Source organism: Phasianus colchicus, chromosome 20, assembly GCF_987193195.1.
Source record: "Phasianus colchicus chromosome 20, bPhaCol1.hap1.1, whole genome shotgun sequence".
NCBI lineage: Eukaryota > Metazoa > Chordata > Aves > Galliformes > Phasianidae > Phasianus > Phasianus colchicus.
Window position 1 is genome coordinate 9,540,408 of NC_143455.1, and position 14,595 is coordinate 9,555,002.

The 14,595-nt window shown below is 43.2% G+C and overlaps 1 protein-coding gene across 12 annotated transcripts in view; it reads right to left on the reverse strand.

Moving 5' to 3' along the window:
- The window catches only part of TOM1L1 (target of myb1 like 1 membrane trafficking protein), a 512,416-nt gene that overhangs the window by 23,076 nt on the left and 474,745 nt on the right, over window positions 1–14,595 (reverse strand). Inside the window, exon 1 of one of the 12 annotated variants that reach the window (XM_090122144.1) lies at window positions 4,958–7,468. The exons of 10 other annotated variants lie outside the window; for them this stretch is intronic. In XM_090122144.1, coding sequence (XP_089978270.1) covers window positions 4,958–4,960 — 3 coding nt within the window. In that variant the 5' untranslated portion in view covers window positions 4,961–7,468. Of the gene's footprint in view, window positions 1–4,957; window positions 7,469–14,595 lie in introns of those variants that run through there. One more of the 12 variants, XM_090122145.1, reaches the window with a different exon arrangement.

Sequence of the window (14,595 nt, forward strand, 5' to 3'; positions counted from 1 at the left end):
AGCTCATTAGACCAGATGCTGGTTCTGGCCTGTGCTGGGAGCTGAACTTGAACAAACAGCTAGAGGGCCGCATCAAATCCCTTCTGCATAATCTCCATTAGCTCATAGCCTTCAGATAACAGCAAACCTAATCAAGAGCCATTTGGGCAAATTAAATTAATGCTTGTCTTATTTGGGACTGAGCCTTACTAAGAATGCAGAGCTGTCCCCAAATATCTGTTGAAGTAATTACTACTTTATTGTAAAAAAAAAAAAATCCAACCCTAGTTGTGCTGGCAGCACATTTAATTCGTCTGTGTAGGAACAGAGAAAGAACAGCAAACGAGGGAGGTGTGTGCAGCCTGCAGAGGGCAAGCTTGGCCTGCCAATCTCCCCATGCACACAGGGAAGGTGCTTCAATGAAAAGGCACTTCTGCATGGGCCAAGGTGAGCTTTCTCACATGCACTGTGGGCTTCACATGCAGCTTTTTAGCAGTAGGATACTGTTTTGTTAGGAACAAGACTGTCTCTGTACACATGATGCAAAGCTTTCTGAAAGTAAACAGGGTAAGGAATGCAGTACTTTTGGGACTGAGAAGTGCACCACTCAGGTTTCCCCCCCAGCTCTGTGCTGTTTCCTGCACCACATCACCATGGCAAAGCTGGGCAAACCTGTGTGGCCCCACTCCTGCCCCCAGAACACTGAGAGTTCCAAGCAGAAACCACCCTGCTTCAGTAACACGCCCTAAGAATTATAAATTATTTTAAAATGAAACCGTACCTTATTTAGTGTAAGGCTGAATGCAAATTCTCTCAGAACTGTGCAATTCCTTTTGTTAGGTATTGCACACCAGTTCCCTTAGGGTCTCCACCATAAGGTTGCGGTACTGATATAAAACTTCCTTTCCTCTCCTTTCAGGAAACATTTCCCCTTTCTCCCTGAGTCAAAGCTGGAGATAAACACCTGCTGTGCTGTTGGGAGCTCACCAGGGCTTCTGCTCAAGGTCACCTTCTCATCCAGTTCCCCCAGTTTCTCTCCAGAAGTGTATTTCCTTGCAATGGATTCTAGATATAGAAGGTGAAATCACTATTACATAGCACAGTTTCGCAAGTTTTGACTCAACTTCCCTATATGAGATTATTAAATATACCTCCACTACTACTTCTCATTTTCTTCATACTCAGAGAACAGCAGTATCTAAAACCAGACCCTTTTGTAAGAAACTGCGTGTAAAGCAAATGATTTTCAAACAGAGTCCCGAATTACTAATTGCAGCACGACCTAATTGCCCATAACAAAAGCACTGCTACCAAAACTCACCTGCTGGTAGCCCCGTGTCCCCCAGCCCTGGTTCGAGTCCACCAGCCCCAGCAAACGCAATGCCACGCTGCTCACAGGGCTATCTCCTGTCCTAATTAACCACGAGCCTCAGCTGAACTCTCTGTTGGATTTTAATTACTGAGTTATTAATTCATGGGGAAAAAATTGACAGATGTTTCAGGTTGGTCGTAGCAAATTAAAAGGCAGGTGCCTGGCACCAAGAGTCAGAAATGATTAAACAAATGACTCGTGGATGTTCAGCTGTTCCACAGCAAACAATGTGCAAGGCACTGCCTGGCGTTCTGCGGGGCAGGGTGACTTCTCAGGATAAAAATAACTGCAACAGATTTCACTATCTCACCTTTAAATATAAAGAGGCTTTAAAATCTGTGTTCTTAATTTGCTTTGCAGTTTTCTTTCTTGGTTTGTTTCACTCTCCTTTCCTTTAAAAAGGAAATTCTGCAATTTTCTCAGGTTCTTAGTTTAGAAAAAAGTTTGGGCGATGCCATTTGAAGACAAGGAACTATCTGGTTCCTCTTCAGTTATCACAAAGCAATATGCCACACGTTACTCTATATATAACACGTACACATAACACAAAGTTGAGGACTATTTTCCATCTTACAGGGGACAACAACAGTTGTTGTAATTCTGCTGCTAACTTCAAGGGCTTGACAAAGCTCATGGAAGCGTCAGTGCAGATCAAACACATTACAGGAAACGCAGCCCGAAAGGCTACCGAGGTCGGTGCTGTTAAAGGAAAGCAGGAAGCAGCAGTGCCACGGGCTGCAGCTCTCCATCACTTGTGCTGCTTCGCAGAGCCGTTCCGTCAGGTCTCAGCAGGTCCCATTTGTCATGATGGCACACGCAGCTCAGCCGAACCGAGCAGAAACTGCCTTTCAGAAGATGGCTGGTTATTAAAAACCTTCGCTCAGTCACAAGTTCTCTGCATCTCTTCCTGCTGGGAAGGTGGAGGAGGTGTTCCAGGCTGAGTTTGGTGATGGTGCTGTTTGACTGAACACACGTACACAGTTTATGGTACAATCCTCTCCTGAATGAGGCATGTTGTATTTTTTGCAGATGTCAGAATGATAAAAAAGATAAGTGTTTTGCCAATATTATAATTTCTGTATAGTTTTGTTTTTCCCCTTGTATTAAAGAACAGCTCAAATTACACCTCTGGTTCACGTCAATCAAAAAATTACTAAAAGGCAAAAAAAAATATCACTAGATTCGATTTGGACAATGTGGGATCAGATATTTTGACAACTTCAGAACTAGAATTGAATGATGACAGATTCATAGAACAGTCTGTGTTTGTCAAAATCAGCATTCTCTGAACAGATGGCAGAAAGATTCCCCACAGCTGTAGGTTACACCATGTAGTAGCTGTCCCGGAGCTATAAGGAAGTTAAACAACCACCATCACCACCACTGCCTTCTTCCCATAGCCTACCAAAACTCACCCTCTTTGCTTTATTACCACAAGACACATCCAAATGCATTACTTGGGAAGCTCTATCCAAACCATCTCTCTGTAGCCCACAGGCACAGCTGGCTGCAGCAGCCCCAGAATGACCAAAAGCTGAGTACCTGTGGAAGCTGTGATGCTTGGGGACACAACGACCATCCTCCTCGAATGACCTGGCCCTGTTCTACCTCTCCTCTTGCCTGAAAGACCTCTCAGCTCCTACACAGCACATAACTGACATGGCCACACAGGAACTCAGACCCTTTCGGAGCTGGAGATTTTCCTGTTGCCAGAGAAGACACTGCCAACTGCCTGGACTGAGCCCTGAGACTCACCTGTACCCCATCAGCTAACAGAACAAATAAATGCAGGCTTCAATGCTGTGACTCAAAAATATCTTTCCCTGCTGCCATGAGAGGCTGCATTTCATCCAGAACGTGAACACGGAAACGCTGTCTGCTGGGCCCTCTTCTAAGGAGGAGCACGTTCACACTTAATTCCTTCCACCTCCCTCCCGCCTTGTTAGCAGCTGCAGCCTGGTGCCTGCAGGCTTCTGCACGGCTGCCGCTAGCAGAGTAACACATTAATGGAGATTTATGGCATTGCCACGTGTGTCACGCTGAGCTCAGGGTACTCTGGAGCAGAGGAATCAGACACTGCTCCCCGAGCTCCCACCCATACTCTGCATCGCAGCTCACTGCTTTCTGTAGTGTTTGTAACTGAGCAGCAGCACAGCGAGCAGCCGTGGGCCCTCAGCTCAGCACAGAGAACACACAGTGCACGTGCCCTGTGCTGGGCACAGGGAATTATTGCTGCTTGCTTTTCTGAACTCTACAGTAAAGAACTCTCAAAGCCTGCTCAGAACAGCTGTAAACCTCAACGTATTCTTCCTGCCTTGGCTGCATCTCCACAGGGATGTTTTTGGCACATCCTCCTGCAGCGCATTTCACCCAGGGAGCAGGAGCACCGCTGTGCTGCAGGACCACGCAGCTACCAGCCATTTAAAGCTATGGGAACAACTCTCGTTAAGACTAAGAGGTGCAGTTTCACACACTGCAGGAATCCCGGCGGTACTTCCAAAAGCACAGAACATTTGGGATGTAGTGCATGCTCATCCTAATGGACACTACGTGTCCTGCATGCAAATGGGACATCCAGCTCCTCTCCAGAATGCCACTGCAGCTATCACTGGGTAACAAGGCAGCAACACAGGGTTATTTCCTGAAATATTTCATGCGGTCTTGGAGTATTAAAATTATTTGAATTGTTGGTTGCGAAGACAGCCATGAGGAGCAACCTCCACAAACTGTGTTTCTACCACAAAAAATCACTCTGATGCTCAAACAATTATAACAGTCCCTATTAATTTTAGCTACTTACACGGTTCTCATGGCTACAGAAGCTGAGTGCTTTACAATCCTTAACACACATCCCTTCTGTCACTTATGCAGCACCAGAGGATCCCCACTGGAAATACACAGGGTTGTGTGATCCCAGTGGCTGCCTAAAGCCATGGAGAAGTTATACGAGGATGCTGAGTGTCAGACCACTGCCTTTTTGTGTTCCACTTCATGGACCCTGTTCTTACATGCCGTGCAGGAAACCTGTGCATGGTCAGGGCTCAAACTTTGTTTGATGCCCATAAACCTTTTATTGGATCTAGAAATAAGGAATTTGCTTAAGGTTATGCAAGAGATCAGTAGTAAATCAGGAAATTGAGCCTAAGCCTCTTAGAGCAGCAGCCTAATGGCTGTTTTCAGAAGAGTTTCACTACATTACACCAGCTAAGTGTCTGGCTCGCTCACTGCTCTGTGGATTAACAGAGGGCACATTGACTATAGTCTATTGAATTTTTAAAACAAAAAATAAATACCTGCTATGAGCTCTTAAAAAGCTTTTCCTAGCAAGGCTTTGGGAAATTCCCAGCAGTCTTAACTGCATATGAACATGCACAGAAACTAAAAGTACATATACCAACATAGTAATAAAACCAGGTCAGGTATCGTTATTTAAAGTCAATGAAAAGCAACGTAATTCCTGACATCCCAGATAAACTGTTTTTCATTACTGTACACAAACACATCGAAATACAATTAGCATTTCATTCATCAGGCTAAAATAACCTTTGCCTCTTCCAACCTGGAATTCTGTAACCACCCACAGACAACAGGACACTATACACTTACCATCAACTTATGGGATTTTTGCTTTTGTGTTTTCTTCCAGGGAATGAGGACTGAAAACAAGACAGACAGAACCTCTCATGCAGCAGTTCCTGATAGGTAACTTCTTTACTGCATCCCTGCCTACCCCTAATTTAACTCAGCTGAGTCAAATCTATACCCACTTGCATCTGGTAGTACAGCCCTCACAGCTCAAGGTCACCAGCTCCAAATAGCTTTTAACTGCTCTCACTTGAATGGTAATAAGCTTCAAGTCTTAGCTTTGATTCAGTTAGCAGTGCACTATCATCACCACGTGAGCAGGCTATCTTGAGCTGCAGTTAGAACCTTGCTGCTCCTGTTGCTCCAGTCTAATGCAGAAAATATGCAATATTGTGCAATATCATCAGCAGACTTCTGAATATAGATGTATATTTCCTTACACACCAGGGAAGCTATTGCTAACTTCTTTGTTTTTCATCTCAGTTGTAGTGTTTTTAGTAAACCCCATGCTAATGGGATACAGATGTAATAAAAGAAATGAATTTTGCTATCCCAACCCGAAGGTGCAATGTAATGGTAATAGGTGCAACAGCCCAGAGAGCTCACAGCACTCCAGCAGGCTGTGATTCTGAGACCGTTCCTATGGAAGCCCAAAAATATCCTTCCTTTGCTCTTTTTTCAATCCTTTTATTTCCAAGGCCTTAAAGGCAAGCCAGGGAAAAGAGGGCTAATTAATCCTCTGATCTTGAATCGTGGCATGGCAGCTGCAGCCTTCGTGTGCAGCACCACACAGCAAAGCTGCTACGAGCAACACCCTGATAACCTGTTAGTATTTGTTAACAACAGTTAGAGGGTTCAAAGCCTCTCTGCTTAACACAGACTGAGACCATTAAGTCTGCATACTAAAGGTAGATTGGGAAAAACGGCTCACTTGCAAAGTGAAACAGCAAAACCCTGTGAGGAACCAGCAGTGACCTTTGCTGGCACTGTAGTTTGCTCTGCACGAGGATGTTTTAACTTCCTGACTCAGTCATTCTGGACAATTCAATTTGGCAAGCTCTTTGTAATTGCCCTGATTCTTAGGAATGCTGTTAATATTTAATATCTAGCTATCAGTTGAGTCAAATCTTTACTCCCCTGTAAGGTTTTTTCAGTTCGTTCTTTATTTCTAATGGCTGATTACATTTTTTAGCCAGAAAATGTTTGTGCTTTGCCCTTTGCTTTGTAGAAGGAAGCTTATTAGGGGCTTCTCTTTGAGTAGAAACACAGTGCTGTCAATCAAACCTCTACAAATACAAAGCCATTCTCTCCACATACCCAGATGAAACTCTTTACCTAACATAACATGTATTGTATCTAGCCTTACATTTATTATTTCTAGTCAGTGCATATTTCTGTGGCTGTGTGAGGCATTTCTACCCCATAGGAGCTGCAGTTCAGATGCTTCCATGTCTGCCCTGTGCAGATGGAAGTTTCTTTAAACTGCCTTTGTCTTGAGAGAAACCATGGCTTTCCCTCAGGCTGAGTCATCCCATGAAACAATGGGATTTCCAGGAGCATCCACTGCAGGAGCATGTGGACATGGGCTAGCACCAAGTACAGAACATCTGACTCAGAATCAGAAATGATATTTAAGGCACAGAAGTCACTGACCAGACCTCTGTTAAATCAGAGACGTGCAGTGCACGTTATACAAGCAGGATGGAGGAGCCAGGAGTCTCAGCATCTTCCTCCTGGTTTTAAGCTGCTCGCTGTGCTCTTGGGGAACACACAAAGTCACTTACTATGCTATGCTGCAGTTTTTTCATCTGGAAAAATGAGATAACATCACTGACCTACCTCAGAGGCAGTAGGTGAGCCTTCAATAATACTTGTGGAACTACGCACTGATCTCCTGGCAAGAAATACTCTAATGGAGCACAAATGTCAAAGATTGTTTTCAAATCAGGCAGGTTTGGGAGCCGGTGAAGAGCAAGTATCAGACTGACATGGATAATGCTGTATTTATTTCCACTATGATGCTTCTCTTGTTGTTCCATCTCTTTTATGGTCTATTTCATGGCCTATTTTGATCACTTAGCATTGTCTAATGCTTTTTTTTTTCTCTAAAATTTCAGGTGGGCAGAATGCAGGCAGCTACTAGCCAGAAATGTGCATACATCCTTCATTATCTCTTCTCCTTATTATGGTAAATCCTTCTGAAGTTAGCTTTAAAATGCCAATGGCTTAAATGTTTCCTGTTTTGTCTCTTGGGATGATGATGTCTTTCCAGCACCAGGAATTACTATTTAATAACTTGGCTATTTAAAGTGAAGGTTTGTAGAAATCATCTGCACATTCATACTGTTACAAACAGATCTCTTCAGAAATATCATGAAGAGGACCAGCAGCAGAATCACGAAGGTAATCTTTTACTGTGCTGCATGTAGGGAAGATCCCTTATCTTGAATATGTTTTGTAATTTAAAAAAAGGATTATACATCCAAGTAAGAGCAATACCAAGCAATTAATGAAATTACTCCTCGGGGAGGGCTCAGTGTACACTCTTAAATATGTTGAAAATTAGCCACAACCCCTTAGGAGTTTACTTGGAACAAAAGCCAAATTTAAATCCTGAAGTTAATACAATAATGTGAAATAAATCTTGAGACCAGTGGACCAAAAGTTCCCTCAATTCTTTTTTTTTTTTTTTTAATATTTAAAGTTTGCATTCTTCCCACTGCATGTTTCTTTATCTCTTTATTACATTTAGTTTTATTCCTTCTAATTGTATTTATTTTATTTATTTTATTCCTCCTAATGTTGTCATATGTTAAATATCGTAATCTCCCCAGGTGATGGAAGATAACAGCAGGCTGTGTGCAATGCAAAACCCAGCTCAGAGCAGTCAGGCACAGCACTGTTCTGCATCCAGCAGAGCTGAGGGCAGCAGTGGGGACCTCGGCAGAGAAGGCAGGAGGGTTTGGGTGTCCTTGGGAAGAGCTGCAGTTGCATCATTTTAACTGAGGAACTGCTCTGCAGTGGGAGAATGGGGAAAAATCCAGCCACTTCTTTTGAACCAAATTCATGATGTGTAATTTGGAATTTGTGGTGCTCAGTGACCTTTAGAAACTGTTCCCCAAGTGGGTATAGGAGGATTTAACAAGCAGGCCTGGATGGAGCTGTGCTGGTGCCCAACCTGAACCCTTCTGCCTCCTGGGGATGAGGGACTTCTGCTCACACAGCCATGGAGATGCCCTGTGACAACCACAGAGCTCTCCCAAATACCCTTCGAGAGAAATACCTTTCAGAAAAGGGATGAAATTCTTTCTGTCTTTTACTTTTCCTGTTTAGCTTATAATGTCCTAACGATGCTGGACTGGCTGCTTTCCAGTGCTCCATTAAAACAAGTCTGCATTTCATTAAAATACGTCAGACATGGCCTATTCCTTTTTCTTTCATCCTGCCTCTGGAGAGATCTGTGTGAGACACGAAGTGCTCTCTTTTCTTTTCATGGTGTGTGTGTGGCTTTGGTATTTTACCCACTGCTTTGTACTCAGGGCGGCTCCTGACCAGCTCTGTGCTGACCATCACGCATGGCGCTCTGCTCTGCAGCCCCACACCAGCAGCCACAAAGCTCCACCTTCTGAAGGTGCCCCACATCAGTGAAGGAGCTCACTCAGGAGGAATTCTCCTGCGAAGGAGCTCAAGATATTTTCCAAGTCATAACATTGCCTTGTGGTGATGAAGCTGGATAACCTTCTTCCTACCGGAAAATGCTGGGTGTATGGACCCAACGTATGAAGTCACATAAAAGCAACACATAAAGCCATGTTCAGGCACAGAAAAAAAGAAGGAAAGAAAAGGTTAAAAAGAAAAATAGGAAGAAAAGAAAAAAAGGAAATCCTGAACTGTTACTGTTATCTATCTTGCTATCACTAATTCAGGTCTGTTAAAGGCCTGGGCAGCCATCCTTTATTCCCATCACCATCTCAAATCCCAGGAAGGCTAGCAAGCTGAACACCTGGGGTGGGTGGTGGGTTTTGAACTGGAGACTGCTTTGCTGTATAAACCAGAGTGAAATTATCTTGCAGTATTTCAGACTATGACCTTTTGAGTAGACAGACCCAATGATTTTCAGTCAATGCTCCCTCTGCTTGATTTAGAAGCCCATTCAGAAGGCAAAAAGGCCAGTTCATTGAGGCAACTCATTACTCCACTGTGCTGCTACATCCTGATAGATAACAAATCTGACCTTTGCTACAGAAATAGGTTGTTGTGGGCAGTAAAAGTTCACTTTGAGTGACATGACGAATGCTAACTCTCCTGCAGACAAAGACAGCATGGGGGCAGAACGTGCAATCAATGGTCCACTCTGAGCAGCTCGCTGAAATCCTCTCTGAGAAAATGCATTTCCCATTTCTACAGATAGGATCAAGCCTGTTAGCCTCAGATCTCAGTTTACTATCCTGGGAACACCAACAAACCCAGAAAACAACCCACAGGTAACCTCACCTTTGTTCAATGAAGTGAGGATCAATTGAAAATGCAACTAAGTGAGCTCCTTTGTAGATGTAGAAATGCACCGACCCTATTCTTGGCACCAGTGCTAAACCTGTGCTCCTGTCTGTCCATCAGACATTCTGGCTGATGATGGTGAACTATCAGAAACTATGAACTATCTGGAGAATTCAGCCCTGAAAAAGATGTATCAGTAAAATGGAATCACAGGTCTGCTCAGGTTGGAAAAGACGTCAAAGATCATCAAGTCCAACCACAACCCAACCATACTACCTAACAACCCTCTGCTAACTCACATCCCTGAGCAAACAGGTTTCTGAGGAATGTGCTAATCATGGCAACGTTCAGTGGTTCCCTATTCAGCAAATGAATTTCAAACATAAAAATTGATTCTTGATTTTATTCATCACATCCATTTTATTTTAATGCCAGCTGACTTGGCATAATGAGATATTACTTGCTCTCAGGAATTATTTTTTTTCCCAAAGTCAGGCAATTGAACAAAAGCTTGGATGATCCATTTTGTCAAGTTTCATAGATGAAACAATAATATTATCCAATACCTATCACAATCCAGAATATATAAGCTCAAAAAAACACATTTCTCTGTTTCTCATGCAGCTCTGTCTACTAAATCAGTGTATTTCCATTTCCTGCCTTCCAAGTGAGAACAACTACAAAAATCGGATGCAGCCATTTCTGGGGACGTGTGGCCATACATTCACCTGCAACCAATATGCAGAAACACAGCTGAAGCATGAACCACAGTCCAAGGAGTGCAGAGACGAAGCTGATGAGCTCTGCAGGCCTCCTGCTCCTCCACTGAATGCTTCGTTATCAGTGAATATTGACACCATCTCAGAACTAAAATCCTAATATAAAGTCAGCAGTAAATTAAAGATCCTCCTCAGGAGAAAGGCGTTTGGCACTCTGAAAATACTGGTTTTTGTTGTTTAAGACTTATGTATTTATGTGAAAACTTTTTTAAGCTGAAGCTTCAGATGATTTTTTCCAACCGCATGCATACACAGTGTATCTTTTTGTACCAGCTGAAGATCAGGTTGAACCATGCTCTCAGTCCACCATTTAGGCTATTTTTTATTTGAAAAATCCCTTATTTTTTGAAGCACTGAGGTTTCATTCCTAGGAATCTGTGTTTCTAGCCTGAGAGCTGCAGTGCTAATGAAGGCGGTGCTTTATGGCAGGGCTGGCTTGGCAGGAAGCAAGTGCCATCAAGAAGCCAAAAGACTGAAACACCTTTTTTTTTTTTTTTTTTTAAAATCACAATTTTAATGGCCACAAGATCCAGGGTATCTCCTCCCTGCTATAGTGCTGGGATGCTCATTAAGCACTGGTAATTAGAGTACTCCTACTGCCTTCTTATACAGCACTGATAAAAACTGTTAACTTGTCTTCCTCCCAGATTCCCTGATCAGCTCATTTCAGGGAAGTTCCTCCCACTAAATTCTGTTGACAACAATTCCTTTTAATCTGCTGACCTGGACACCGCTGTAAGGCCATTCTCTTTGAAAAATTTAAAGAAATGAAGAATTAAAAACAATGAGAAGGCAGCTACTTTCTGGACATGTTAGCACTTAGAATTCCCTCGCTCACAGCTAGGCCTAGTCCTGCAGACAACAAGGCAATGTGTAAGAGTGATGTGGGAACACTAATGCCACCCGTGCCCCATGGGTCCCTAACAGCCCCCTGGCAGCACAGCCTGGTGACCGCTCAGGGAACGTCCATCAGCTTTGTGGGTTAATGCCTCTGTGCCCCTGAGAGTCTACTAGAAATGACTTTCAGAAACTAATGCCATCAGCAGGAGACCAGCAAGAAGCCAGAGTATTTGCAAGATTACTTCCTGTGTAATAAATTCCCTGCGACGAGCTGTGTTACTGACCTTGCTGTTTGTCTGCAGCTGCACAAAGGCTCAGAGGGGAAGGCTGACCCATCGCACGTGGCTGCTCCAGCAGTTGCAGTGCTGTACAGTGACAGCAGCCTCGAGCTTACATGAGCAATGGGCTTTCCAAAAGACCCTTCTGAAAAGGTGATGTCGGATATTTCAGAAGTTAACACCAATGAAAACCAGATTTATTCCTAGTGACAGGGAGCTTAGCCCTGCTAAGAAGCCACATAATCATTTGCTGCTTTCACTTAGTCCTCATCAAAGAAATGGGTATGTTGGAATGAATGATCTGAGGGATGGAACATCAGACATGAAATACCTCATCTCTCTAACTAGGCCTGCATACTGAATCTTGCTTGGGCTCCATCTCACCACAAAAAATTATGCATGTTTAAAACCTCCTTTATTTACTTTGCAGAGCTTGTCAAATCTTAGAACTTCTGTTTTGCAAATTATTTCTAACCATGTATTGACCTATGTTGAAACAAAAACATGACTAAAACCCTAAAATGTCCCGGAAACAAAAAAGTGGATGTAAAAAAACCCATTTGGTTTATCATTTTGTAGTTTGTCATCTTGCATGTTTTCATATTGTTTTATGCCAAGCTGGTAGCGGTGATTCATTACATGAAATTGGAACATTATAGATTCAGTACAGAAGCATTCATCTTAGTGACAGGAAAGGATCCTTTAGGTCACAGAGCCACTTCCCCGCAACCGTAGGAAATCCCATAAAAGACACCAAAGCCAGAGATACTCAGAAACTTAACTTCTTTCAGCTGTGTACCCTTGGTTACAACGCCCCGAGCATCCCATAACAACATGAAAGCTGTCAGAGCAAACAAAAGGCTTCAAAAGCTAATCTGATGCTGTAAATCTATGCTATAAAACAACCCCAAAGCATTAACGGTGCTCTGCCCTGGCACTGGCACAGCCTTTGTGAGGTTTCATAAAACAAATATTCTGATCACAAATGCCTGATGAGCTCAAAGTTTGAGCTTACGGACAAGACGTGCATGTCCATGTGTTGTCATCTTCTCTGCAGGGTCATTAAAATAAATAAACATTACTGGCAGCCTGTTTCATCCAAGCTCCACTGCCCTCAGTGCCCACCCTGCTGCTCTACAGTGCACTCTGAATTTGAAAATGTTGCTTCATGTCTCCAGGAGTGACACTGGGGGCTGTGTGCATGTCAGCTGAAGCTCATGGGAGTGAAAGGAGCTCCCTAAAAGTAACAGATGGCGACATTAGTTCCTATTCTCACAGCAGGCCAAGCTGTGAGAAGAAGTAATTGAGTTGCAAAGGATTATAATATAAATACCACTATTGTACCATTATTTTTATTCCTTTGATATTCTGGAAATGAATTGGCCATAGATATTTTACTGTGTTTGAGTAGTGCCTTATTAATCCACATGAAAGAATCATAATGTCTTTCAGAGTGGATATTGGAGAGCGGGTATGGAATACCTAAAGGCAAGAGCTAGACGACACCCAACTGCATGGAGGCTATTCAAAGAGCTACAGAAAGGTGGGCTTGTGTGCAGATGTTGAAGGGGCACAGCTGAACAGGAAGATGCCCCAAGGTATCCTAAGAAATGAGATGCCGTAAAAACATTTGGGATCGGGAAGGAATCTGGTACACAAAATCTTTCAGGAAGTAGCAACAGTTCAGTGACACTGCAGATGTATCTCCTTATGCAGAATAACTGATATGGAGATGGAAGAAAGAAAAAGGGCAGGAGAACAAATTGCAAAGCACTGTTTAAGCAGGAGTACTGATAGCATACTTCTAAGTTCTTCGGTTGGGAATTGTACACTCAATTACAGTGAAAGAAAACTACCTTCCAGAATTCAACTACAGATTTGATTTCTACATGCTAGCGACCAGTAAGCACCACAGAACTTTAGATTAAAAATTACTTCAACATCAAGAATTTCTCTGTGTCCTTCAGGGCCCGGCACAGCAGCCTGCCTGGCACAGACTCAGTACTTGCCTGGAAATGCCCTCCCAAGCTCTGAGCATCAGCTGTACCTGCACAGCAGACACCCCTGTGCTGAAGCTCACGCCCAGCTGTGCTGGTCCAAGGCTTTGTTCTTAGTGCTGCTCTGCTAATGCTTTGACAAGTGAAGAAAAAGTAACCGAATTTGTGAAATGAACAGAGGGAAGCACTGACCTTGGTCTATTGTCCCGCTGACAATTTGACTGAATTATGTATCCAGCTCCAAGGACCTTTTCTGTGCAGATGTCCAAGAAAATATAAGGGAAGAATTATACCATACAGTCAGCTTTCAGAGAAGTGTATGTAAGGGCTAATACAATTCAAATAAAGAGTAGATATGATGGAGAGAAAATTCATCATATGTTGTGATTGTGGAATATGCTGTTTACCATAGGCTTGGCTGGGTAGCTAGAATTTCAGGCTGCCCAGGAAAAAGCCACAGCGTTACGTGGTCTGTCTGCAGACCTGATTGTCTGGTGGAGAGAGCAGAAGAGAATCAAGGAATCTTGCTTCCTGGGCAGATGCTGTAAAGCAAAAGACACTGCTTCTTCCAGACCTGAGGCTGCCAGCCAAACACATGCTTAGAAGTCCTTACAAACATACCTGCACTGCAATCCCTTGGGTCCTAAGTTGTATCGCTGCCTACAAAACTCTGAGAGGAAAAATAAATGCATTTGAAAGTGTTATACGATTATGAAATGTGCATGTCTGATTAGAAGTGTAATTACTTTGCATTTTGATACGTCAGCAAATGGCATTCCTGTTGGCTCCATCATAACATATGCACTCTCACCCCTAAACCTCAGGCATTTCTCAACTGGCATTTGAAGGCAATAATAGAAATCCATGTTTTAATTTCTAATATTTCAGTGCCTGTTCTTTTAGCCATTATATATGGCTGAATCCATCACGCTGTCTACAGCTGAATCTCTGGAGGCTCTTTACCTGAACCCTGCTGCTTTCTTCAGGCTCCTACACGGAATCACTACATTTTCATTTTCCATTACCCAGATGTGCATTAACAATAAGGACATTAAGCCATAAAAAACATTAACTCATTGGTGGAAAAACAGACAGTGAGAATCCATTTAACTCCCCCCTGTATTCTGACATTGCATTTGCAAGTTGTATCATGATTTTAAGAGTGCAGGCAGAGGAGTGCATGGCCCTGCGATGCTGCAGAGCGCGGGAAAGCAAATGGTGCAAGGCTGCCCTGAGTGCGAGCCTTGCGCGGGGTTAAAGACATTGTA